This window comes from Panthera uncia, chromosome X, assembly GCF_023721935.1.
Source record: "Panthera uncia isolate 11264 chromosome X, Puncia_PCG_1.0, whole genome shotgun sequence".
NCBI lineage: Eukaryota > Metazoa > Chordata > Mammalia > Carnivora > Felidae > Panthera > Panthera uncia.
The window spans coordinates 25,600,453-25,627,561 of record NC_064817.1 but is presented as its reverse complement, the minus strand read 5'-3'; the positions used below and the strand labels follow the sequence as shown (position 1 = coordinate 25,627,561).

At 43.7% G+C, this 27,109-nt stretch overlaps 1 protein-coding gene across 5 annotated transcripts in view; it reads left to right on the top strand.

The window, feature by feature from the left end:
• The window catches only part of DMD (dystrophin), a 1,998,908-nt gene that overhangs the window by 1,854,317 nt on the left and 117,482 nt on the right, over window positions 1-27,109 (top strand). For all 5 annotated transcript variants that reach the window (XM_049644566.1, XM_049644563.1, XM_049644565.1 and 2 more), the window contains one exon: window positions 3,768-3,829. In XM_049644566.1, the coding sequence (XP_049500523.1) occupies window positions 3,768-3,829 (62 nt within the window). The remainder of the gene's footprint in view (window positions 1-3,767; window positions 3,830-27,109) is intronic.

Sequence of the window (27,109 nt, the reverse complement as noted above, 5' to 3'; positions counted from 1 at the left end):
AAGACTGAACAAAGATGGACCCATTAACTTGTGAACAGGTTTCCAAGTCCCTTTTGGTTCGGCATGGTACATGCGGAGCGTGTTTCAGATGTGAAAAGTGACACGCAAAAAAAAAAAAAAAAAAAAAAAAAGCAGTTACCAAAAAAGGCACCACCCACACTTCCACGACTACCTCCCCAGCACAGTATCTTTTTCTATATTTTCTGTATATTCCAGGTAGATCTGAGCTGCTTTTCATGGAGTTGGTGAGAATCGTCTCCTGTTTTTGAACTTAGACGCAGAGTAATAAATATAGCTGTAAAATCTGTGCTGATCACATACAAAAAATGGGTTTGTCCTGTAAGAGAGGGTAGGGATAGGAGTTCCACGACTTTGTGCATACCATTTCACACTGTCCATATTCATGTTTTCTTTCTCTTCTGGGGGTTAAATGTGTCTCACTAGGGCTCTGAATTCGCCACACCCTGAAAACACCCACATCCAGTGAAGCGAGTATTTGGTTCAACTTAACAGTTACCAAAGAATCGGAAGTCGTTTTAGCTGTGTGGCCAGTCGTTTTTTTAGCATGAACTGATTAGAAGATTATTTTTCTCTTTTGGAGGATTAGTCACACCCTTTATTCTTTTCTTCTTCCCACTTGTGTTCACTTCTGCTTCGTTCTGGTTTGTAATCGACGTGCAACCGAAATCCTACAGGTGACATACAAATCTGTTTTCTGGTTACTTGGCATCGCTTAAAAAGAAAAGGGTTGCGTGTTAGGAAGAAGGTAAAAGAAGATTGGCTTTTGGATTTGTGTGAGTTCATTTATGTGGATTATTCAAGTCCCCCAGAATCACAGGTAAGCGAGCAAATGAGGACCTGGGAGGGCCTGGTATCTAGCAATCCATGGAGTGGGGCTAGAAGGAGGGGCTTGGAATTTCTTCTATCTTCCAGCAAAGGAAGTCGTGGTTTAGCTAAGGACTGGTGTGGATTAAAGCAGAGTTTTTAGAATCCTTCCCCTGATTTTGAGCCACTGGAATAAATTCCTTCAAAAGGTAAAAATGTCAGTTTATCACCAGTTATGAGGTTTATTATGGAGAGAGGGAGGTACGCGAAGCTTGCATTCACTCTCTGTGGGATTCTCCGGTCGCTTGTATGCAAGTTTCTCTTTTCTTTTGGAATTGCATTTGGTACAAGTTACTGTGTTCTTCCGACTTGGCGTCCCTTACAGATGGTGGCCTTTCAGAGTGCTGGTCTGGTCAGGCTTATCAGCTCAAACAGACGTTTTTCTGCCCATCTATTGAGGATGCTACAGTCCTCCCACACACCGTGGAGATGGGACTTTATTATCATGCATTGTGTGTATGAAGGGCCTATAAGTGTGGACACGCGTGCTTTCCCCGTCTTGTCCCTTCCTCCCTCCCTGGCGCTCCCAGTGTGCACGGCCTTTGGAAATGATGGAGGCCTGAATGCAGGGTGGTCTTTCTTTGCTGGGCGCTTCTGTACAGAATTGGTACACCATCGCTTTCCGAGCTAAAAAACACCGAGAAGAAGCAACGCTTTTTCCGTGAAGCTGCAAGCTGCAGCCTCCTTGTGCTGTGCATATAAAATACCAGTTCCGCCCACCTCTTCTCCAGATCCAAAACCGGCTTGGTGGTGGGGCTTCCTCAAAGCCCCTGAGCCTGGACTGCGTGCGTCTTCTGCTCTCCTTGTTCTTTAAGACTTGGACGTCACTCCGATACCTTCCCTCCGCTCAGAAGCCCCTCTTGTGGTCCTCACATGAGAATCATCTCTGTGGAAGAATAAGCCAGAAGTGAGCGCGTTTGGGAGAGACTGAACCGGCCCTTTGCGAGCGAACATTGTCTTGTAACTTTCTTTCGGTAGCCCTCACTGTCCAGTCGCTGGATGGTGAATATCGGGGGGTGGGGGGGGGGGGGGGGGGGGTCTTTGAAGGTGGACAGTTTGGGAAATTTCCACATGCTTTGTGACATTTTTTATTGTATTTTCGCAGACCACAATAGATACTTCTCCTTTTAACTTTTTTTTTTTTTAATGTTTATTTATTTTTGAGAGACAGAGAGAGCGTGAACATGGGAGGGGCAGAGAGAGAGGGAGACACAGAATCCGAAGCCGGCTCCAGGCTCTGAGCTATCAGCACAGAGCCCGACGCGGGGCTTGAACTCACAAACCGCGAGATCATGACCTGAGCCGAAGTCGGATGCTTAACCGACTGAGCCGCCCAGGCGCCCCTTCTTTTAACTTCTTAAAAAGAAAAAAAAAAAAAAAAAAGAGGTAATTCACATTGAGTGGTTTTTGTTCTCTACAAAGGATCTGGCAGTCTTACTGCAGGTGGATCCGCACCTAAAGTGTCCTCAACTAATAAAAAGTCGACTTTTAGTGGGTGTTAATTTGGGGGCCACGTAGTAACAAGAGCAGCGATGCACTGAGCACCAGAACGCGCTGGTCACCTAATCCACTGACGCTCCGAAGTGAGCAGGCTTGCCCCAAACTGTCCGGTTAGTAGGGCCCCCAGCCAGAATCCAGTCCTCAGATTTAAAATCTCTGCTGAGGTCACTTGACATTTGCTGCCTCCCCAAACTCCTCTTTCCTTGTGAGACCTCTGTACTCTCTGTTGGCCTTGAAGTGTCCACATGGAAGCCAGTGCTCTTCTCTCCATCCCCACCCTTCCCCCCAAAGATTACGCACAGGCCAGGCACATGACTCTTGAAATATCTATGTTCAGCGGGGCGCCTGGGTGGCGCAGTCGGTTAAGCGTCCGACTTCAGCCAGGTCACGATCTCGCGGTCCGTGAGTTCGAGCCCCGCGTCAGGCTCTGGGCTGATGGCTCGGAGCCTGGAGCCTGTTTCCGACTCTGTGTCTCCCTCTCTCTCTGCCCCTCCCCCGTTCATGCTCTGTCTCTCTCTGTCCCAAAAATAAATAAAAAATGTTGGAAAAAAAAAATTTAAAAAAAAAAAAAAAAAAAAAAGAAATATCTATGTTCAGGGCTGCATTTTACCATATCAAAGCCTGTCACGCAATCCCCGAAAACTGGAAATACGATGCTATGGCGATTTATGTAGATGGGCCGGAGTAAGGAAAAGTATATGTAGTTATCTCTCCCGGATTTATTCTTGTAATTGAATTAGGAACAAAGGTGTTTTGTTCTTTCGGTGGCCAGGACCTGATAGCTGGCAATCACACTTAGCGAAACTTCAGAAATGGAAGAGAACTGTGGAGTGCTGTGTAGAGGGCTGAGTAAAACAAGACTGTTGAAAAGTGACGCGGAGAGGAAAGGGAAGCGGACGTTAGTCGGGCAGCGGCTGTACCTTAGGCCGGAATGAAATGCAGTCGTCGTGGGTATGAGACCTGCTTAGGTAGAAGAAGGAGCGATAGAAAAATGTCAAGGGCGGTAAAAGCAAATGAGAAGTGAGGCAGTTTATTTATTGAACCGATATCCAGTCTCTCTTTGACCGGGTGGAGTACCACTTGTCCGTGCCCTTTCTGAATGTTCTCCGTTGGACAGGTGAAGAAATCCTGGGTTTCGTTTATTGATTACCTAACAGAGGCGTTGTATTTCGTTAAAACAGAAGCACAACCGACTTGTGGGTGCCAGAAAGAAGCACACTCTGGTTACCGAAGTAAGTTCACATTGCTTTTCACTTTGAGAGGAAGTGCTTTGAAGGAACGATGCCGAATAAAGGAGAAGCAATCCGTGCTTTGTTCTCCCCTTCCTTTTCTTTGCTACCCGTTAGACATTCTAAAGTCTCTCTCTGTATTTTCTGTTTTAGCCACGAGACCCAAACGACTTGCTGGGACCATCCCAAAATGACAGAGCTCTACCAGTCTTTAGGTAAGGACGTGGCCATGCTTCTTGACGCGTGACTTGTAGGATAAAGTAGTTTGTCCTGTGCCCCTCGTTTGTTGTCTCGATCTATCGCTCGATTGTTTAAAGGGTGAAAACGATGACTTTGTATCCAAAATTGACAGCTTTCTCGTCTCGCAGAGGTTCTCTAACAGTAAGTTTGAGAATGTCATTGATTCCTGAAAATTCACTATACCTGAGAGGGCCAAAGGGTCTCGGCGGTTGTCTTGGCTGCCTCAAAGGATGGGAAAAAAAGTACTTGCAATTTATGGCACTTGTTTTTCCCACCGAGAAAGAAAACAGTTTCAAGTTGTTCCTATTGATTTCTTCCCTGTGAAACTCAAGACAGTGCTTTTGCCAAACCACGAATGTAGCGTTAGGAATTTTCTGCCGTCTTTCCAGTGCTTGTAAGTCCTAAGCCTGCCGGGTCATCAGCGTGAACATCTAAATGATTTTTCTACTGTGCCGTGTTTTGTGTTTGTGTGACAGCCTCATAATTTTCCCCCCCTCATAACCTGGGAATTTTTTGAGCAGACACACAGCCTCCAGATAAGAAGAAAACGTCAGTCTTTTTAATGCTTGATGGAAGTCCACTCAATACCGTTTTAGATCTTTTGCGAATAACCTGAAATGATTTCTCTCACATAATGATGAGTTGTTTTTTGTAGATTGCTAGGATTTTATTTATTTATTTATTTATTTATTTATTTAGAGCGACAAAGCACAAGCAGGGGAGGGGCAGAGAGAGCAAGGGAGAGAGAGAGAGAGAGAGAGAGAGAGAGAGAGAGAGAAACCCAAGCAGGCTCCGCACTGTCAGCACAGAGCCCGACGTTGGGCTTAAACTCAAGAACCATGAGATCACGACCTAGAGTCATATGCTCAACCGACTGAGCCACCCAGGCGCCCCTCTTTTTTTTTTTTTTTTAATTAAAGATGGGTGATGGGCATCGAGGAGGTCCCTTGTTGGGATGAGCACTGGGTGTTGTATGTAAGCGGTGAACTACGAGAATCTACCCCCCAAACCAAGAGCACACTGTATACACTGTATGTTAGCCAACTTGACAAGAAATTATATTTTAAAAAGGCAAAAAAAAAAAAAAATAAATGATTCCCACTTTATTTTTTTTGTTCCAAAAAAAATTTTTTTTAACATTTACTCATTTTGGAGATTGAGAGAGGCACAGCATGAGCAGGGAAGGGGCAGAGAGAGAGACACAGAATCCGAAGCAGGCTCCAGGCTCTGAGCTGTCAGCACAGAGCCCGACGCGGGGCTCGAACTCACAGACCATGAGATCATGACCTGAGCTGAAGTCAGACGCCCACCCGACTGAGCCACCCAGGTGCCCCCGTGATTCTCACTTTAAAAAAACAGTTATGTCTTCTCCACTACTAGACCAGTTTTTTAAGTCGGCTTCTTTGTGAATGGACATATTTACAGACCGAAATGCGTAAGGTGGACTCTTTGGGTTTGAAATTAGGTGACACTGCCCATGGGAATCAGGGTGACGAGACACATCCTGTACCTGCTCGCGCACGGTGAGCACGTGTGTGTAGCTATTGCTGAGTTGCTGTCGTAGGTTCTCGTTGGTTAATGAGCTGCAGTTCTAGAGATATTCAGGAATTGCATAGGGGATATTAGTCCAAGAAATTGGTTTCCTAGACTTTTTCTTATTATAAATGAAATTAGCTCCTTCTAGAAAATCTGAACAGTACAAATACAAAGTATGAAAAACAAAAGGTGTCACTTACAATTCTACCGGCCAGAGATGTTTAGTACATTTCAATTAATACTATGTCATTTTCGTCTAGCAGCATGTGTGTATGTGTAGGAAGGGTGTGTGTATACATGCACATATGTTCACAGCACACTCTTTAAAAATTTCAAAGATACTGGGATCAGCTGATCTTCCAGGGCTGCATTTTCATCTCCTACGGAATATTTCTGGCTTATAATGCTGTGCTGTTCAGACCACAGGTGAAAAACCTAAATGGTTATCCTTCGGCAAATGAGAGAAGGGAGACCTCATCTGAAGTACGCGGCGGCTTTGCTGGGGGAGCAGGCCGTCCTAGCCCCGTGCTCTCAGGACTTCTGATTTTTCAGGAGAACCTAGAAATCTGTCAGTCAAGAGCTAGTTTGAATTCGTCTGTCGGCCTCCTGATTATAACCTCGGGCTTACATAGATTCAGCCCACTTGTAATGTTTTCCCTCTAATCACAGTGACTTCTAGTTGTAATATTTTCATTTACTTTTACTTAAAAATTATTATAGAATTAATCATTGTTCATATATTTTGAAATTTAAAAATATAGACAAGCTAATGAACGAAAAAGAGGAGAAGACAAATCATGTATAACCCACCTCTTCAAGTTAGCTAATATTTAATAATCTAGTAGGTGTCTTCACAAATGTCTTTCTGTGTGGGGCGCCTGGGTGGCTCATTCGGTTGAGCATCTGACTCTTGATCTCAGCTCAGGCCTTGATCCCAGGGTCATGAGTTCAAGCCCCACGTTGGGCTCCACGCTGAGCATGAAGTCTACTTAAAAAAAAATTTCTGGGGCGCCTGGGTGGCTCAGTCGGTTGGGCGTCCGACTTCGGCTCAGGTCACGATCTCACGGTCCGTGAGTTCGAGCCCCGCATCGGGCTCTGGGCTGATGGCTCAGAGCCCGGAGCCTGTTTCCGATTCTGTGTCTCCCTCTCTCTCTGCCCCTCCCCCGTTCATGCTCTGTCTCTCTCTGTCTCAAAAATAAAATAAACGTTAAAAAAAAAAAAAAATTTTTTTTTTTAAATTTCTTTCTGCTTATACATTTTTACCAAAGTTGGATGGATGGTTCTGTTTTATAATCAGCTTTTTTTTCACCTAAAGGTAATGTACCATGGCCATATTTCCATTTCATTACATTGTATTCTCTACTGGCTTACTTTTAATTGCTCTGTAATGAGAAACCACAAACGTGGTTGATAAAAAGCTAATTATGAACTATCAATGAATAGATGTTTGTACCTTCAGTAGAAATTAAATACGCTTTTTATCATCGTATTTCTGAGGTTTTCTCAGTAATTCAAATGTGGTGGTAAACTGAAAGCTGGTAATTTGGCATGATTTCTGACCGTGGGCAAATCACCTGACTTTGGGAGATCAGGGAATTTTACAGTTGCAGGGGGAGTTTAGAGCTCATGTATTACCAACTTTTTCTTTGATGAAATCAACTTCATTGAGATAATTTGCAGACGATAAAATGCAGCCGTTTTACATAAATGGTCAATTCCAACCTCCTTTGAAATGCTGTTCTCCGCTCTCCTAATAACAACTGTCTTGGAAATGAACTGGTGTTGCAATTTGTTTTGTAGCTTTCAGAACGAAAATTGCCAGTCTTTTTGTTACAATCAGATGTTACTTAGGCTAACTTTTATCCCAATGGTGACTCATCCGATATCATCTTCCATTTGTTGAGAGCCTACTGTATACGCCGCATCAACATCCATATTTCACAGGGTGGTGAGATCAGGTGCAGAGAAACCGTTTATTGGGGCTGCACAGCTTTCTGAGGCTACCCTGGGTTTTGCTCAGGGTCCTCTGTTAGCATTTTTACGGAATTCATTCATTTTGTTAACTCAGTGAAATATGTCCATGTAGGTTGCTATGCACCTGGTACAATTATGTACAAATTGACATTGTTACCTGTGGATAGACCGTGACTTTAATAGTATCTCTGGAACAAATCCATTGCATTTCTCCAGACGGTATGGTTGGTTCCTAAACAGTGGGAACTTCCTCTGTTTTTCCGGACACCATGGAATGATTGATTTTGTTTGTTAGACGTCTATATTCCTGAGATAACCCACCAGATGAGGCGTTATTTCTGCCCTCACCCACCCATTACAGGGTTTCAAAGTTGAAATACGAGCATAACATACCGAAAAGAAACCTTTTATTTCTTTTTAATATTTATCTTTTAAAGTTTATTTATTTTGAGAGAGACAGAGACAGCACAAGCGAGGGAGGAGCACAGAGAGAGAGGGAGAGAGAGAATCTCAAGCAGGCTCTACGCTGCCAGCTGCAGAGCCCGACATGGGGTTCACACTCACGAACTGTGGGACCGTGACGTGAGCCGAAATGAAGAGTCGGTCGCTTAACCAACTGAGCCATCCAGGCGCCCCTCTTTTTAATTTTTATATATGGTCTTCTCTTTTTTACTCACCAGGTATCCCATTAGGTCCAAGCTGCTATTTTGAGTTGGAATAAATAGTTGGAAGCCTTCACCTGCGCCCATTTCCTGAAAGGTCTCATGAAAGCGAAACTGGTGTGTGGTTTGGTGTGTTAAGTGTTTTAGACGATGTGTAGCCTCCCCCGCCCGCCACCTCATAGAACCTGAACCTGTGGTCTGTGATCCCATGTTGAAAAATACCAAGATGCTGCTTCTCCAAGCTCTACCTGAACTGCAGACATTCTCCCTGTGGAAGCTACAGGGGTTCACACAACCAGCCCGTCCTACATGTGTTTGTTAATGTCCCTTGTCCCCAGAAGCATTCAGACGGTCTCCCAGCACTCCCTACCTGTGGTCTGGACCGCATACGCTTGGAAGCCAAAACCATCTCGGAGGGGCTGAAAAAGTTGCTTTGCCTGCTCACGTTCGAGCTCTCGTTAGTGGAGCGAGAGGTGATTTCCCTTCTCGTTGTTTTGTGTGTGATTCTCAAAAAATGACCTTCTATTCCTTCGGTATTTAGCAAAAACACAGTTTCGTCGTCATTACCCCGTTCCATCGGGACCCTGCAGCTGTAATCGATGAGCCAGCGAGAACCCATGACAGAAAAGCAGCAGTAGCCACACGCATCCCTCCCCGACACGGCACACAGACGTGTGTAGAATTTATGTGTCAGTACCCTGATTCCTCAGGTGACTTTGAACACAAGGAGACCACGTCATGTGTTTTAGGTTCTAAATGTGTCCTCTCGCAAAATAGCAGACCTAAATTTTCTTTCCTTTTCTTTTTCTTTTCTTTCTTTCTTTCTCTCTTTCTTTCTTTCTTTTCTTTTCTTTTCTTTTCTTTTCTTTCTTTTCTTTCTTTCTTTTCTTTTCTTTTCTTTTCTTTTCTTTCTTTTCTTTCTTTCTTTCTTTCTCTCTGAGAGAGAACATGCAAGCCAGCAGGGGAGGGGCAGAGAGAGACAGAGAGATAGAATCCCAAGTGGGCTCCATGCTGACAGAATCCCGGTGCCAGGGCTCGATCCCACGAACCGCGAGATCATGACCTGAGTCCGACATTCAACCCACTGAGCCGCCCAGGTGCCCCCAGACCTAAAAATGTTTAGTGGTGGAGGACATAGGCCTAAGTTCTTTGTTAAAAAAAAAAAAAAGAGACTACATTTCAGATTATTCTTAACCAGATCTAGAACAGCTTCCTGGAGTGAGCTCCCATCAAATGTGAGGAATATTTGTGCGTTCTTACTTTTGGGGCTGTGTACCTACTCAAAAAATTGTAAGTAGTGAAGAGAAGAATTGTCAGGCCTTTGCACTAATACAAAACAAGGCGTAATAAAGAAATACTGTAAATGTTCACAATGACGGCCTGACAGTCATTAGGCATTTGAGCATTGGAAGGTCTCCAGAAAATTTTTACGCAACATTAACAGTTTGGCAAAAGCGTCTTTCAGTAAGAACGACCTGATAACAGTTTTCTTTCAGTCTTTTGCTCTGACTGCCCGCCCCCCCCACTGCGGTGGGGTGAAGGGTATATAAAAAAACAAAGTTTCCCATATCTATTTTTGCACGGGCCTTAGTATTCTTATCTTTGTAATGAGTGTACAGGACAAAAGTAAGACTCTTTGTTTCTTTTTCTGTTACTTTGGGCCGAGGTGGGGCAGGTTGTTTCCAGAACTTGCTGTGATCATAATTTTTCGAGAAGTACCTTTGGCTGACTCCGCAGGCGTTTGGATTTCTAAAAGTTTAATCATTCCTATTTTTAAAAATGCGCATTCTAGAAAACAAACAACAGAGAGAAGATCCTGCCACCCCATCCGAGTCAGAGGCTCTTGAGATCTTTCCCAGAAGACCCACTGGGCCATGCATTTGTTGTTGCAAAGACCTGTTCCTCACCATTTCTTAGAAGCAATAATATGCCCAATACATGAAGTGAATTTCCGGTTTCTTTTAGTGTCTTTACAGATGCGACGGAAAGACTGTTGTTTTGTTAGATTCTCTGTTTTGTTAGGTTGTTTAGGTTGTAAGCTAAAACTCTCCAAAGCTCCAAGAGGCGGTTGCAAAATCGGTAGCTGTTAGATAGTAATGTGCTCCCGAATTTATTTTGAAATGTTAACGTAAGACTGGCTTCTGTGAAGTGCCATTATATGACAAAAAGCCCATGATTTTTCTCATGACTTCTGTCTAGGTTCTTTACGTTCATCGCTAAAGTTTTTAAGTAAATACATATATATTTTTAAAAGCTTCCACCCACCCCCCCCCCCCCCCACAACATGTACTGCTTAAAAATACTTGAAGAAAGTATTTCTTAGTCCGTCTTCCTGGAATCTATTAATTCGAAATGCAGTGAAACCATGTGGTCCTCCCCACGGCTCCTTGCGGAACTCCACTGTGAGCTGTTTGCAAAGGAGACACATGCGTACAAAATAAGGTGACATAAAGAGGGAGTGCATGATCTGATCTTCCTTACTCTGCTTTCCTCTTGCCTCACTGAAGCCCCTTTAACCCCCAGGGTTTTCTCTGCGGGGGGATTGGTTCTCATCCTTGCCTGCGCTTCTAGCATTCTTTGGAAAGATCTAGCCCCTCTTACCTGTCGCCCAAGCTTTGCAACCCGCTGGCCGGCATGATGCTCACCCAAATGATACGAAAGCTGTCAGGTTTGAAATCTGGACTGAGGCGTGTTTTAGGAACTCTCCGGAAAAGTGGTCTTAAAAACCCTTGTGATTTGGAGACAGACGGTCCCTCAGCACGTGACCCCTAACGTTGTGTCTGTTGCCTGAGAAGAGGTTTAGAATGTTAAAATGAGGGCTTTGTTTCAGGGTCCCATGGGTCTGAGGCTGGTGTGATTCTTCAGCAGTGCAGGTTAAGAGGACTAGTTAAGTCCCAGTTAAGTCAGGAGGCTAAGAGCTTCTTCGAGACTCATGACTAGCATTATTAATAAATAGACAAAGCTGCCAAGACAGAGTTAAGACCACTGCCTGTACCTTTTTCCTCAGTTGGTCCAAGAGGAGGAATATCCTAGCGGTTTGCTAGCTCTCTTTCTCTGGTCCAGGCTTTCTGCATCCCATTAAGTGTTCCCTCCCCAGGACGCTCTCCCATTTAGGACCCGCGGGATCCCGAAGGACCATGAATTCCTTGTACATCGGGAGCTCATCCTAATGCCTTTCGCAGCATATTACATAAAGTGTTCTCAACTAGGCTATTTGGTACTTAGCGTATTCTTTTCCTTGTCTCTTATCTCCAGGTCCTTAAGTATTAAACCCTCCTGTCTTTTGATTTTCTCCTCCCATAATGCCTGGAACTGGAAAGAATACCTGAATTCAGATTCAGGCTTTCATGTGACCTTGGGCTAATCCTTTGCTATTCCTTGGTCTTCGATTTCTGACTTTGCCGGTTGAACTCCTGGCCACAGTATAGCTCAGTCTCGTGCGATGCCCACCTCTCCAATTTCTCTTGGTCCGCCCCAGCCTGGAAGAGAGGAATAATAGGATAATCATGTTGATGATAATTGTACTTTGATTTTGTGTAGCACTTGATACTGTGCAGAGTTTTCAGAAATATCTGTATTTAATCCCTACACGGCTGTAAATTAGGTATATAGATGGCACATGACCTGAATTTTGTGTTAATTTCAGTTTCAGCTCATGTGTCCTGATCCTATGGAGCGTACTTGCCGTTTTTTGATTCGGCAAATAATGCTCGCCTCTCAGCGGATGGGGCGGCCGTTTCCTTGTTTCCTTTTGGACTTGAGCGGGACGAGGCACAGGACTTGCTTTGACTTATTTATACCGACTTATACGCATTTTATGGCTCCTGCTTTGCTGTTCTCAAAGGAATATCCGTTACTCCTAGCATGGTTTATAAAACTGCTTTATCAGCATAATTAAGCTATGGAATCTCAAATGGCAGTCTTTATTCCCTCGCTGACAAAGTTAGCAGTGGAGATTTACTCAGATTTGCACAATACAAGACGTTAAGGCTGTTATGAATGTTCTTCCTTTACTTCTTACTAGCCTGCTTATAAAAGAAAAAAAGGAATAATCTGCTCTTTTCACGTCGGTTACAATCAATTGATTTTTTCCCCATTTGTAAAATAGAAATGTAATTTTCAAATCGAAATCGATGGCACGTTAATGGAATATTTTTAATAATATTTTTTCTTGTTCAGGTAACTTGCTTTAAACCTTCTAATTGAGGAGCATAAATCAGTAGGTATTTCCGATTTGCATCTCCCGAAGCTTATTTCAGAAGGAAGCTGAAAAGGATTCTCCCTCAGACTTAGACTGGTTTACAATTTAAAAGACCTGCCAAAGTGGGGTTTACTTGATCTAAATTAGAGGAGCATTAAGGTTACACCTGCAGCTGTGAGAAAAGTGCTGGATGTGGACAATTTTATGTAGCTGGGTCTGCAGAAGACGATTTTTGCACACGAAGTAAAGGCATCTAAAAACATGTCTGTTCTTATTCAGACACTTCCAATATTTCTTTTTTAAGCGCACAAGTCTGATTACCTCTGTACGTCTCTCGGGAGCTGCAATTTTGCTGGAAAGAGATTCGGAACAGTCAGAACACTCACATAAAATAGATAGTGAGTTTTTAAAGTCTGTACCCTCTACGGTAGTAATAAAATGACCTAAAAATATTCTGCAAGACTGTCTTATGACATAGCGGATGAATCATTAGCTTCTTTATGAATTGGTGATAGTCTGTGAGAATGTTGCAGAATTTGCCAGTCCACAGTCTCCATCCGTTGCGTAACTGCAGGGAAGTCCTTGCGCCCCCTCAAAAATTGAAGCTTATGTAACTGGGACATATGTTCTATACGAGTGTGTGTGTATGTGCACGTGTGCGCACGTGTGGTACACATGGATTTATTTATGTACGCGTTCGTTATCAAGTATTTTGGCGGGTAGGTGGTTAGTTTTATCTTTTGCTTTCTAGGTCTGTAAAGACGCTGTCCATTTTAGAGCATTGCTCCTCAAACTGAAAAAGTTTGTTTTTTAACATTTATTTATTTTTGAGACAGAGGGAGACAGAGCATGAATGGGGGAGGGGCAGAGAGAGAGGGAGACACAGAATCTGAAACGGGCCCCGGGCTCTGAGCTGTCAGCCCAGAGCCCGACGCGGGGCTCGAACTCACGGACCGCGAGATCATGACCTGAGCTGAAGTCGGACGCTTAACCGACCGAGCCACCCAGGCGCCCCAACGGTTTGTTTTTTAACATACACTGCATCACAGACTTGTAAGTGGGCCTCCTGAAACTGACGAGTATGCACTCAACGCTGCATGTAACTCACGGCACACGTTCAGCAACACTCACCCTAGCCTGCACTCTGTTCTGCGAAGTCAACCCCGCTGATCGCGCATTTGGGCGTCATGGCAATGGCAAGTTGCCGTAAAAGTTGCTTAACGTACCCAGTTTCTGTATTTGTGAAGAACCATTCATTGGCGTGGCGCTGTCCTAGAGTGCTTAATTTTTGGAGGTAGAAATGTCAACTCAAATCAAGTGACCTCGGGTCTGTGGTTGGGGGGCTAATTAACGGACACCAGACAAGAACACCTAAAACAATGTTATTTATGGGACTTCATATTTTGCCAGATGAGCCAGATTCAGGCAAAGGAGGGATCTGTCTTCTGTCCCATTTCGTAGGCCTTCTTGGCAATTATTTCGGAGGCTAACGTAATAGAATCGCTCTCTTATATGAAAGGCTCCTGTAGCAGGGCCCCTGCTGCCTAGGTTTCACGCGTCCCCCACCATGTAATTAAATACAATGTACACGATGCGATATTTTTCTTTTTTTTTTTTTTAATGTTTATTTATTTTTGAGAGAGACAGCGGTGGTGGAGGAGGGGCAGAGAGAGAGGGAGACACAGAATCCGAAGCAGGCTCCAAGCTCTGAGCTGTCAGCACAGAGCCCGACGCGGGGCTCAAACCCACTAACCGTGAGATCATGACCTGAACCGAAGTCGGTCGCTTCACCGACCGAGCCACCCGGGCACCCCAGATGGTGATATTTTTCAAATACAAGTTTGTCTTTATCCAGAATAGGAAATGTGATGTGTGTGCTCTTAAACATTATGTGATGAATTCCATGGGGGAACTGATGGATGATCCTGTGACTGTCCTATCGTCACTTTACGAGTCGAGGTTGGGAAGTAATGCGACGTAGCAGCAAAGGAGTTCGTTCACTTTGAGGCTGGTGAGGCACGCATTTGAATTCTGCCTCTGCCACCAGCTCTCTGTGCCTACACGAAGGCACTCACCATGTTGAGACGCACCTTCCCGATTTATTAAGTAGTTAGGATGATGCTTTCCTCGGAGAGTGTTGGAAGGATTTGAGATAATACATGGAGAAGGACAAAATGTCTGACATACTAACTGCTCAAGAAATTCTCATTACTGTTAATAATGATGATAATTGTGACCATTCACTATTTATTATTCTTAGTGTTACTTTCATATACCACGTCCCTCCTCATCCAAAATCTCTTGGCTTCCTGGGGTGCCTGGCTGGCTCAGTCGGTAGAGCATGTGGCTCTTGATTTTGGGATTATGAGATGGAGCCCCACGTGGGGTGTAGAGATTACAAACAACGCTGAATTAGAAAAACAAAAATCTCTTGGGCTCCTGAGTTCAGATGGCCAGGGATCCCCAGGTTTAGGCGTTCAAGCCTGACACTCAGGGAGCCACTTAAGTTTTCTAAAGTAGTTGACCTCTTAACCAAGGTCCCAAGGTTCACCTGATCACAGGGTATCCCAGCTTCGGCAAGCCTAAACTTACTTTAATTTGAAGTACAAATTAGAAAAACAGATTTTCTGCTGTTTTCTTTACCTTCCTCCCAGTTCTGAAATAATAGACCTTTTGTAATAGAAAACAATATGCACCGTAACCTCTGACCACAAGTACAAATGACTCTTTATACATGTGTATGTGTGTAACTTGATATCTGTCTTCCCATCTGTATCTAGAAGACCTTAAAAGTTTAAACTACAGCATCAAATATGTGCCATAAAAACACACTGGTAAAGGAACCTGCCCAGTAATTCATAAGTAAGGAGAAAGCCTGTAAAATAATGTGACATGCTCAGAAAGATGCCTGACAACCTAGTAAATGCCTGACAAATGATACTGGCAACTGTTGGCGGTGGGGGAGGGGGCGAGGGAAGGGCTCCAGAGGTAAGGACGTATGACAGCATGAGAAGTTTTATATGACTCGCTGAGGATTTTGGATGCTTAGACTTTTCATTTGGGTCATGTATCAACCCGGATCCAGCCAGAAAATAGAAACCACTCGGCTTGCTTCAGACAGAGGGTATTTAATGCAGTAAGTTGGTGACCCGGCGATGGAAAAGTGAAGAAGACAGACAGCAAGGAGTCCCTGTTATAACCAGGGCTGGAGGCCGGTGGCAAGACCTGGTAGCCGCAGAGCCCCGGAAACCAAAGCTACAGGCTGGAGCTTGGACCAGGGGTAGCTGGGATTACGGGAGGGAGGGCCGATGAGAGGGAGCTGGAGCCAGGAAGGAGGCACAGCTCCTGCCCGAGCTTTCGCCGAAGGCAGAGAAAGGGAGAAACAGCCTGGCCTCTCGTCTCCTCCTGCCCCCTGGTCTTCTGCCAGTAACTCCCAGTTGGCCACACTTATCTGGAAGCCTGTCGGTAAGGGAGCTGGAAAATGCCACTCTCTGGAACAAAGAGCAGAGCAGGGGAAGGTCAGAGAATGGATTTGAGAACCAACAAGCAAGTGACTCAAGGACAGGAGACCTTGCGGGTGGGGACGCGGCCTACCATCTACGCCACCGCGCAGGGTTGAGAAACACAAAGCCTCAGAAACTTTCGTGGGACTTTGTGATTCTGAAGTGACACGAGGCCCTAGAGGGGCCCACTGGGTTCAAAAGAAGCTGACCTAAAAACAGCAGAAGAGAGGGTGGCCCTGAGAAGGATTAACCGCACAGAAGTCCAAACACTGAGAATAAGCGTCCACGCATTTCATTCTAGTACTTGAATTGTTTCCACTTGCTTGGTCTGAAGTCTGTCAGGGCAAACTGATGAATTTCTGTAAAGCAGGAACTGTCTTCCTCATCTTTGTCAGCAATGCCTGGCGCGTTAGAGCCTCTGAGTAAACAACCGTTCTTTGAATGCAACACAGTAGAGCAGGGGAGAGTGATTTTGGTGGGGAAGAAGACAAGTGGCACTCAAGACGACAGAAAGAGATAGACGATGTTTTCCTGAGGCACATTATTAAACTGACAAGATGGAACTCTCTGGAGAGAGAGTTTTTTTTTTCCAGGAAGTGGAACATAAAGCCTCATGGTGATAAAAATACAGAGTATCAATGAAGTCATCGATGTTATTGGCAATTTGATTTCTTAGCAAAACCAGGTGAATTGTTCCTCTGTCCTTTTAGGACAAAAAGTGATAACTCATTGACGATCAAGGCAGTAAGACCCTTGGAAGAAGGTGTCAGTGTGGACCTAGAATTTAAATAACAAGGAACGGAAGCACTGAACACAATGTGATGTGCCGCCGGTCTCATTGATTCACGGGTTCCTCGACCCAATAAACATTTAAGAGTGTTCCAAGCCTTGTGAATCCTAAACTTTAGAACAACAGGATAAAAATATTAAGGAAAACAAGGCTATTGAACGTCTAAAAAAATTGGTGTCTTATTTTTGGAACGTTAAGACATGTGTGTACATTTCAGAACTTTTGGAAGATGAAGTTAAGTGTAAAAAAAATAAAAACACCTCAGATCTCAGCACCCAGAAATAACCACTAGTTACATTTTAGAGGATTGGTTCTAGTCTTTTTTTTTTCCTGTGCCTTATTATATGGTTGTTTGAGATAATATCGTGTTTATAATGTTGTATCCTACTTTATTCGCTAAATACCGTTACGTTTTCTCTCTCGACCATTTTTCAGGGATGTTGTTTTTCCCAAGCTGCAATTTCTTAAAAATTAATTCTCATTTTTCAGCAATTAGTTTATGACAGAGGAAACTCAAATGAATGTCAAACTGAAGGAAATAAATCTTGGAAGATTCTCTAGATTTACTGCAAATGGGCTTCTGAGAAGAAAGCCTAGTAACACGTCATGATACCTTCTGTCCGACAAGCTACTTACATATGAGCAATGTTACAAAATAAAGTCAGGGCGGTCCAGAATAGGCAGCCACTAATCAGAAGCCTGATAAGTAAAGTTTATCCAACGATAAATATGGTTTATAAATGGAAACGAACAAACACTTGTCTGCGACAAATGGTTTAATGGATACCATTTCTTGGACAGCGTATTTGTGATCTCAAGGTGACAAGGCAACTATCCTTGGAAACTTTGAGCATTACGGGAAAATCTTTGCCCTCTTAGCAACTAAGTGTAGACAGAAATTCAACTTTCTGGTGAGTTTCTGTAAGTTTCAGTTTTTATAATAACTGATATGTAAAAATTCACTTACTTTAACTTACCAATCTGGAAAGAGAATGAATAGTAGAACCCTTGATCTTAGAACATTTGTGGCTACAATTACCACACTCCGCTCCAGGTTCTTTCTTAACAGTGTCAATTAAGGCTTGCAGCCTCTTGCTTCGGTTACATTTTCTGACCAAGGTGCAATTAAAGAGTGTAGAGCTAATAATTTTTTTCCACGGTTGTTTCCAGTTTTGTTTTTTTACTGCTGGAAGTCAGTCTGTGAGCAACATCTCTGTGTATAAAGCCTTTGCGTATCTGATTCACAGAAGTGTAATCACGGAGTCACAGGGTATTCGAGTTTGTTAATTTCTCGGTGTGGATTACCTGGAGCTCGCAAAGATTTGTGCGATTTGCCCTCTTAATACATGAAAGCGCCCATCTGACCGCGTCTTTGCTGGGGTGGAGCCGTATGTTTACTTCTGCTATTGTAATAGAGAACATAAAACCATCTTATTGTTATTATTTGCATATCTGTGATTACCAGTGATCATGAACCTTTTCCTTCACATGTTGACTGAACAGGTTTCCTCTTGTGACTCATGTGAAAGCAAAACCAATTTAAGCAAACAAAACCCTTGCAAACTCTTGTGTTGTAATGCAAGCTTTTCTTTTTTCATTGCGTTGAGTAACTCTTGGGGAGGAGAGACTCCAGATGATATCAGTACACGTTTTGAATTCTGCCTGAGCTTCCTCTTCTTCAAGTCAAACCAGCCTTATCCCTTCATCCACCCTCACTGGACCTATTTTCCAGCCTTTATGCTAGATTCTCTTATGCTCTTTGCCAGCTCCAGTGTCTTCATATTTTTAAGTCTATACAGAGCCCTCAACGACAATGGTTGTCTAAAGGCCTCATCAGTCATGGGCAGGGGAGGGAGGCTTCTTCCTGCCCCTTGAGTCAAGCAAACTCCTACATACCACAGATACGGACAGTTTACTTTTGTGGTCCTTTCTGTGAGGCATCCTTTTCCCCCATAAAATATAGAATACTTAGAACGTTCCAGGTTCTGCTCTGAGGAATGAGGTGCAGAGAAACGTAAGGCATGATCCCCACCCATCTCCCAAGCTGGTGTGAGCCAGGACATGCAGTGGACCTTAGGATGTGAGAGAAAACCTCGCCTGTGACGGACGCCGGGATTGCTTGGTCAGAAGAGCGTGGGATTCTTGATCTCAGGGCCTGAGTTTGAGTTTGAGCCCTGTGTTGGGTGCAGAGATTACAAAAAGGAAAAAAAAAAATTAAAAAAAAAGTCCTGGCCTGTGAGAGTGAAGGGCATGGCACCACCTCTACCTGTGGTGATGGGGGACCGCTCAAGTTCTTCTAAGTCCTTTCTGGCTTTGCAACTCAAGTGACCGCCGTGTTGATATCTCTTATGGCTGATGTCATAGTTGATTAATGCTAACATACACCCATTTTGTTTTTCAAGGCAAATTAAAAACAATTTAATGTCTATTTTTGAGGGGGGCATGGGGAGGGACAGAGAAAGGGAGACAGGATCTGAAGCAGGCTCCACGCTGACAACTGAGAGTCTGATGTGGGGCTTGAACTCCTGAACCAAGCCAGGAGATCATGACCTGAGCCCAAGTCAGATGTTTAACCGACAGAACCACCCAAGCACCCCTCAAGGCAAATTTAAATGTCTCAAGTTGGAATGACTGAAGGTTTAGGTTCAAGTGCATTTTCGCTCTCCTGTGTGCTCTGTCGCGCACACACACACACACACACACACACACAGCTTACATTGCCGAGTATCTTTCTGCTTGTTGTGAAGGGATTCTAAAAAACAGCATATGTCAGCTTCACACAATACCTTACTGTCTGCTTGAGGGGTTAAAATTGACATTGACCAAATAAAATTGACGATATATGCTATAAGAGTATACTAACTTAATATCATGGTCAAATGTGTGGTATGTTATACAGGTAAACAGAGCACTACTGATGAGAATCCTTGGGGAAGACTATTTAGAGAGTAGAACAAAAGCATTGTTCTAACGAAAGAATTTTATAAGACTTAGGGACATTAAAATGTAGGCTAGGATATTCCCGATAGCGTAGCAGCATAAACAAAGGGACAATTGAGAGAAAGACTGGCCTGTTGGAAGTTCAGCGGGGGCATTGTTCCGTGAGAATCTACTCCAGTTTTTGAAGAAAAACCTGATTTAATGCTCTTCAATTAAAGGCAGTTTAAGTGCATCAAGTTACATAACGAGAAATTGAAATTTCATTTGATGGGCAATAGAAGGACCTTGCTAAATCTTCCGAAGAGAGTGATGCTGTTCTGTTTTCAGGAATAAGAATTTGATGGGATGGTTTCAGGATGTTGAGAGAGGGGAGAGATCAGTTAGGCTGTTTTGCTTTGTGGCATTTACGATGATGCGGGTCTTAACATAGCAGTGGGGGAAGTTTTCTCCTCAAGGTAGAATTACCCGAGAGTAGGGACAGATTGGATAGGTTTTCAAGAAAAGAGTTATAAGATGCCTTCTAGATTTTCAGCTTTGATGGCACAGAGAGTGGTGATAGCATTGAACAAAAAGGAAATTGCAAATTGATTGGAGCCATAGGAAGTAGGTCTGAATTGTATTGATGTGTGTGCTTATAAATTCATTTATGTAGTTCATTGTTTTACAAAAATTTATTTGGGGCAGCTCATATAAATGTATGAACTTCATACCATAAGCATATATTTCTCATTAATCTTCTCGAAAGCCCCATGAAGTGTATTACTATCTCCTTTGTGCAGACGAGGCTCGGAGAAAATAGGTAATTTGCTCACATAGCATGGCTGGGATTTAAACCTGCTTTAAATGCCTGAACCATGGGCGAGCCCCTGAGCTAAATTTTGTTCCTGGGAAGTGACAGTGTCATTTTGAAGAGGAACTATCTTGAAGGCATTTGGAAAGGGGAAGAAATGTTTTAGAATTATCAATATGATTTAAAAAAAAAAAAAACCTATCGCTTGTATTTTTATTGCACTTTATATATGAAATACTGGAGGCAGGGTGAGGTCCCTTACTTGTACTGAACAAGCGTCTATCCTGGATCTCTCCTCGGAATTTTTTTTTTTTTTTTTAATGTTTATTTTATTTTTGAGACAGAGAGAGACAGAGCATGAACGGGGGAGGGTCACAGAGAGAAGGAGACACAGAATCTGAAACAGGCTCCAGGCTCTGAGCTGTCAGCACAGAGCCCGACGCGGGGCTCGAACCCATGAACCGTGAGATCATGACCTGAGCCGAAGCCGGACGCTTAACCGACTGAGCCACCCAGGCGCCCCTCTCCTCGGAATTTTTAAGATACGGTATCTCATGTCTCACAACAGCCCTGGAAACCGGAACTATTGTTGTTCCCTTTACAAATGAAGAAAGTGAAGCTTCAGAGAGTCAAGGTTACTTATCCGAGGACACTCGGAAACTGTCATGATGAAGAGGAGGGGCTGTAGAGTCACAGATTTGAATTTGGATCCTTAGGCCTTTGGTTTTCTCATGTGTAAGACGGGACCGAAGTACAAAGATGGAGGCATTATATGCAAATGTATGTATTTATTGGTAACGTACAGGGAGTACCCCAAAAGCGATAGCCATTATTACTGTTCTTTTACTGCAAAGTCCTAACCACCACCCGTCCGCTTTTCTCCTTCATCCATTACACAGTAGTATTCTCCCAAAAGACAGTAGATGAAAGCCAAGTATTTGGAAGAAATCACAGCCAACTGTGGAAAAGAAGATAGATGGATGGCTGGATGGGTGGATAGAGAGATAGATAGATGGTTAGGTAGAAGGAAAAAACACACAGTCTTTTGTAAAAGTAATGCCTGCACACGATTTAAAAAAATGAGGGGCGCCTGGATGGCTCAGTCGGTTAAGCATCCGACTCTTGGTTTCCTGTCAGGTCATGATCTCACAGCTTCACGGGTTCAAGCCCCACACCAGGCCCTGTTGGCATGTCAGAGCCTGCTTGGGATTCTCTCTCTCTCCGCCCCCCCCCCCCCCCCCCCCCCCCCCCCCCTGCCCCCCCCGCGCTGTCTCTGTGTCTCTCAAAATAAATAAATAAACTTTAAAAATAAATAGGGGCGTCTGGGTGGCTCAGTCGTTGACCGTCCGACTTTGGCTCAGGTCATGATCTCGCAGTTCATGAGTTCGAGCCCCGCGTCGGGCTCTGTGCTGACAGCTCAGAGCCTGGAGCCTGCTTCGGATTCTGTGTCTCCCTGTTTCTGCCCCTTTCCTGCTCATGCTCTGTCTCTCTCTGTCTCTCAAAAATGAATAAACGTTAGAAAAAAAACTGAGGTAAAAATAAATAATTGAAATAGTCTAAGCGGAGGGTATGAACAGTGGGTGTTCTCTCAGCACTGATAACAATCCTCTGCTTTCACTCTCTAGATGCCGTTGATAGTATAGTTTCTGTGTTTCTCTCTATAGGTATTCTATGCACATATAAGCAAACATACGTGTGAATGTGTAGTTTTTTACACATTGATAGCATAATAGACTCAGTGTTCTGTTCTCTGATCTTTTTATTTTTTGTAAGCTCTAGGCCCAACGTGGAGCTTGAACTCACAACCCCCCCAAGATCAAGAGTCAGCCAGGCACCCTGAGTGATGATCTTTTATGTAATAAAAGCTTCTTTTTTTGCAGAGTAATAGATTGTGGATGAATATTTGCTATATGGAGAATTATGTTAGTATTTTTAAGACACAAAAACCCAGACGTAAATGTAAGAAGTTCAGGGGTGCCTGGCTGGCTCGGTCAGTAGAGTATATGGCTCTTGATCTCTGGGCCGTGAGTTCGAGCCCCGTGTTGGGCACAGAGTTTACTTTCAAAAAAAATAAATAAATAAATAAATAAATAAATAAATCAGTTTAAAATCAACACCTAGTGACCTTTTTGCTTGGTTTACAAGTCCTGAGAACCGGGTAGCATTTATCAAGTTTTGAAAGGTTGATACATTCAAGGAAGTGTTGGGGCACCTGCGTGGCTCCGTCCGTTAAGCCTCCAAGTGTTTTGATTTCGGCCCAGGTCATGATACCACAGTTGTGAGATCGAGCCCCGGCCTTCAGCTCTGCACTAAGCATGGAGCCTGCTGGAGATTCTCCCTCTCTCTTTGCCCCTTCCCTGCATGTGCTCGCTCACTCGCTCTCTGTCAAGAAGAAAAAAACCAAAAAACCAAAAAAACACCAAAGAGACAAGTGTCTGGGACCTGGCTTCTTCCTTACTTAATTTGGGGTTTACGCTGGTCTTTAAAAGAAATGTTCACATTCTCACTTCCTGACTTATTTCCATAACACAGCCCGCTGCAGAACCCTTGGGACTTTGGGTCTCAGGGTGGCTGAGAAGGATCTGAACCTTGAAAAAGTTAAGAAGATCCCAAGGTCTAGAAACTACTCTTAATAACAGGGAAATTAGGCTTTGCTTGCTTCGGGGGAAGATGTATTTTCCAAATTTAATATGAATGTCAAGTACTTGCTAAGGTTACAGAAATTCATGGTCTCTGTTCCTTGGGAGCAGGTGGGAGCTCTGAAGCCCAAAGAGTAGTTTTGAAGTCCTACTTGGAATGACCCCTTGTACTTTGCCTCTGGCTCCGTCAGGGAAGGGACCGGAAGTAGAGGTGTCGAGTGTTCTTAACCACGATAAACTAAGACACAAAGTAAAAGAAAGTGCGGGAACGTGGGAGAAAAGGATGTTTCCGGTGTTTTATGTGACAGTTGTTGGCATTTGCCTGCTGAAGAGAGTTCCTCAGCTGCTTTATTATTGCAGCTGAAACAGCCCTTCTTGTCTCCAGGGAAGAAAAACAGAAAAAGGCTTGGCTTCTCATCCTTGTTCTTCTTCTAGCTGATGAGGGAACCCAGGACAAATTACTAAGAACTTTCTAGCCCTTAGCTTTACTCATTGGGAAAATGAAGATTTAGAGTGAGACATTTCTGTTTCTAAGATGCTACAGTATCTTTATCTTATTTGACAGAAATTCTTGTTGGGGGTTTTTTTTGTTTGTTCGTCTCCCAAAGAATACCCTTAAGAAGAACGCATACAGATAAATTAAAGCTACCTAAAGACTTTAATTCCTGGTTGCTCAGTAACCATTAAATCCCTCAGTCAGGCAACAGCCACATTCTTGCCTTGAGACAAGATTTAGCCCTTTCTGAACTTACCCTTGGGCTCTGCTCCAGAAGTTTATTTGGAAGTTAGTTGCTTACAACTTGGAATAAAATGTGTGGTAAATGATGTTTAGGTCCCCAAGCCGCTGAATCTTGTTTAAGTCTCAAGAGTTCCTGATGAACTGCCTGGTGTGAATAGAATGAACGCAGCTACAGGTTCCTAGGGAACAAAATGCTTTTGGGGTAGAAGGCCCCCGTTGCTGGGGTTGATGGCTCTAGTTTCCGAGCTTCTCTGGGTAAGGAGAACTGAAAGTTTAAATATTTACTAAGAGGTCTAGTGACCTTCCTGGTCGTTCTACCACTCCTCCGGCCTGTCAGCTCCCTTCTCTTTGTCGTCCTTTTTTCTTTCTGCAAAGTTGTCTATGATGTGTCCACTTCCCTGCCAATTAAACGGTCACAAATGCATTTTAAAATTTTTTTTTAACGTTTATTTTTGAGACAGAGAGAGACAGAACATGAACGGGGGAGGGTCAGAGAGAGGGAGGGAGACACAGAATCTGAAACAGGCTCCAGGCTCTGAGCAGTCAGCACAGAGCCCGACGCGGGGCTCGAACTCACGGACCGCGAGATCGTGACCTGAGCCGAAGTCGGACGCTTAACCGACTGGGCCACCCAGGCGCCCCGCACCTGCTTTATTTCAAACAACTGCCAAGTGCCACATAGGAGGCGACAAAGACTGTGTTGCCAGTAATGCTGATTCCGATGTATGTGGTTCCATCCCTAAGGCATCCTTTCTCATTAAAAGCAACTCAGTCTTTGTCAGGGGACAAGGCAGGCCATTATCCGATGAAAAGCTCCCGCCATTGATTAATTTTATAACAGCTGCAGCTGCTGAATGATTGGTCTTTTTTTTTTTTTTTTACATGAATGATTTACATATTAGTATCTTTATCAGGCTCTAATCATGAGCATTTAGTCTTCAGAAACATTAACACGTCACAGTGAAAAGAAAACATGCTGTCACATGCTTCGTCTTTAAAAACGTACAGAAGTCAGCTTCTGGATGCGTGGGCAGTTTGAGTCATGTCACCTGGTCCGCTCCCCGGCTAGGATGTACAAAATGCAGAAATGAGCACATTTTACTATATTCCTAGATGCTTCAATATCCTGAATTGTGTACTATCTTGGACTAATTACTCATGCTGAAGGGTTTAACAAAGTTTCTTCTACCTCTCAAACAACAAAAATGTTAACATTAAAAACTCAGTCTCTTCCCTAGCAAGATTTCTTTTTTTTTTTTTAATTTTTTTTAGGTTTATTTGTTTTTGACAGAGAGACAGTGCGAGCGTGAGCTGGGGACGGGCAGAGAGAGAGGGAGACAGAATCCAAAGCAGGCTCCAGGCTCTGAGCTGTCAGCACGGAGCCCGACGCGAGGCTCAAACTCACCAACCGTGAGATCGTGACCTGGGCTGAAGTGGGACCCTTAACCCACTGAGCCATCCAGGCACCCCTCAAGATTTGTTTTTTAATGTTAATTTTTGAGAGGGAGAGGGGAGGGGAGGGGAGGGGCAGGGGGGTGGGGAGAGAGGATCCGAAGCAGGATCCAGGCTCTGTGCTGACAGCAGACAGCCCGATATGGGGCTTGAACTCACAAACGGGGAGATCATGACCTGAGCTGAAGTCCGAAGCTCAATCCACTGAGCCACCCAGGCGCCCCTCCCTTGCAAGATTAAAGCGTGATGTTGCAAAACAGTTTCTTTGCAAGAACGTTAATTTGCTTTTCCCATGGTAATGAAGATCAGATTTCCACTGGTGTTCATTTTGGCGTCTATCTTACTCATGAAGAGATGGAGGAGAATGGATATTGAGGGGAGTGTGGCAGTTGGGGACCAAAAACATGGAGAGAGGCAGAAAAGGATGCAAATCATTTTCAATCAGAACCTGAAACTGAACACTGTCAGATGAAGGAGAGATTTTAGGGCCTTAATTTGGGCTTCGAAACTTCCGAAGAGCTGAAAGTTACCAAAGCTTTGCTTTTTTTTTTTTTTTTTTTAAATAGCCTTTATCTTAAGAGCTGTAAGGAAGGATGCTACTTGTCTTTAAGGAGATTTTATACTAATGAGGTAAAGATACGAACATGTCTAAAGAGTTAATGAAAAATTGGTTACTTACAAGTGTTCATACATAGGTAGTTATTAACTTCCAGAGAAATATGTATTTAAAAATTCGAATCCTTATCTTACATCTGGGCACAATCAGACTTGTTAACGTCTCATTCAAAACAAATGTCTAATTAGACCTTCTGCAGATCTGTTTCTGTCTAGAAGCCTGCCTTATTCATAGAAGCCCGCTATTACAACGTTGTTTGAAATTAAATTAACTGTCAAACTGTCCCACATCCCTGGCGATACCAGGTAGCGACTGGTGGGGAGCTCTGTGATCCAAGATCTCTTCACTGCTAACGTTTTTTTTGCTCCGCTCCCAGGAGGCTTACAGGGAATGGGTGATGCTCCGTAATTAGTCTTCTGCAGTTTGTTGATGACAGTTCAATTAACGTGTCAGTTACAAATACATTTTGCTGCACGTAAGAACACCTCTGACCAACTAACTGTACGTGGGCCCCACTGGGGGTGATGGTTTTGTAGAAGCCGATTTCTGGAGACCGTACAGAGCTAGGGAAGGGTTCTTTAGCCACAGATGTTTGACCTCGTGGTTCCAGGGTGACTGCCGCCCCCCATCCCCCCGCAACCCCGGCAGGGAGGAGGAAAGGACCTTCCTCCTCCGAGGCTCTTTGTCTTTTCGTTTTGGAAAAGGCAATTCTTCCCTGCAGTTACCTTCTCAAGCATTGGTCAGACTGCGTTCACATGGCTGTCCCCGGCTGACTGAGAGAAGTGAGACTCTCCAGCCTTTGTAGTAGAGAACGGCAGGGAGAAAGCATTTGGAAATGGGTACTGAGCGAACCAGCCTTCGACAATCTGCCACAATTTAATACACCCAACTCCTCTTTCTTACGCATAAGCGTTCTCTTTATGTTGCCTTTTTTTTCCTTTCTCCCTTTATTGTAACTCCTTTATATCTTGGGAAAGTCTCGATATCTTTGTTATGTGTGTTTCAAAAAAAGAAACCCAAGCTCCAGCTGTAAGGGGTAAGCAAGAGAATCCTTCTAGTGACGCACCCATAGCCCTGGGAATTGGTAGTATTTGCAGAAAAATCAGATGTGGAATTCATGTCCTCAGCTGCTTTAAACCTGGTAAAAGTAGGCAAGTTACTGTCAGAATCTGATTCAATGCAAACCACGTTGATTGCACAGCAGCGTTTATGGCCCTGGGTGCGGTAAGCTCACACAGTCCTTTCTGTAGTCCCCAGATTCTTTTCTCATCTTTTCTTCCTCAAGTATAAGAATGAAAAGTGAAGCTGCTTCTAATTAGTCATATTACCCATTTTCATCAGTATGGGTATAGATTTTATTTTTATTTATTTAAAAAAATTTTTTTAATGTGTATTTATTTTTGAGAGACAGAG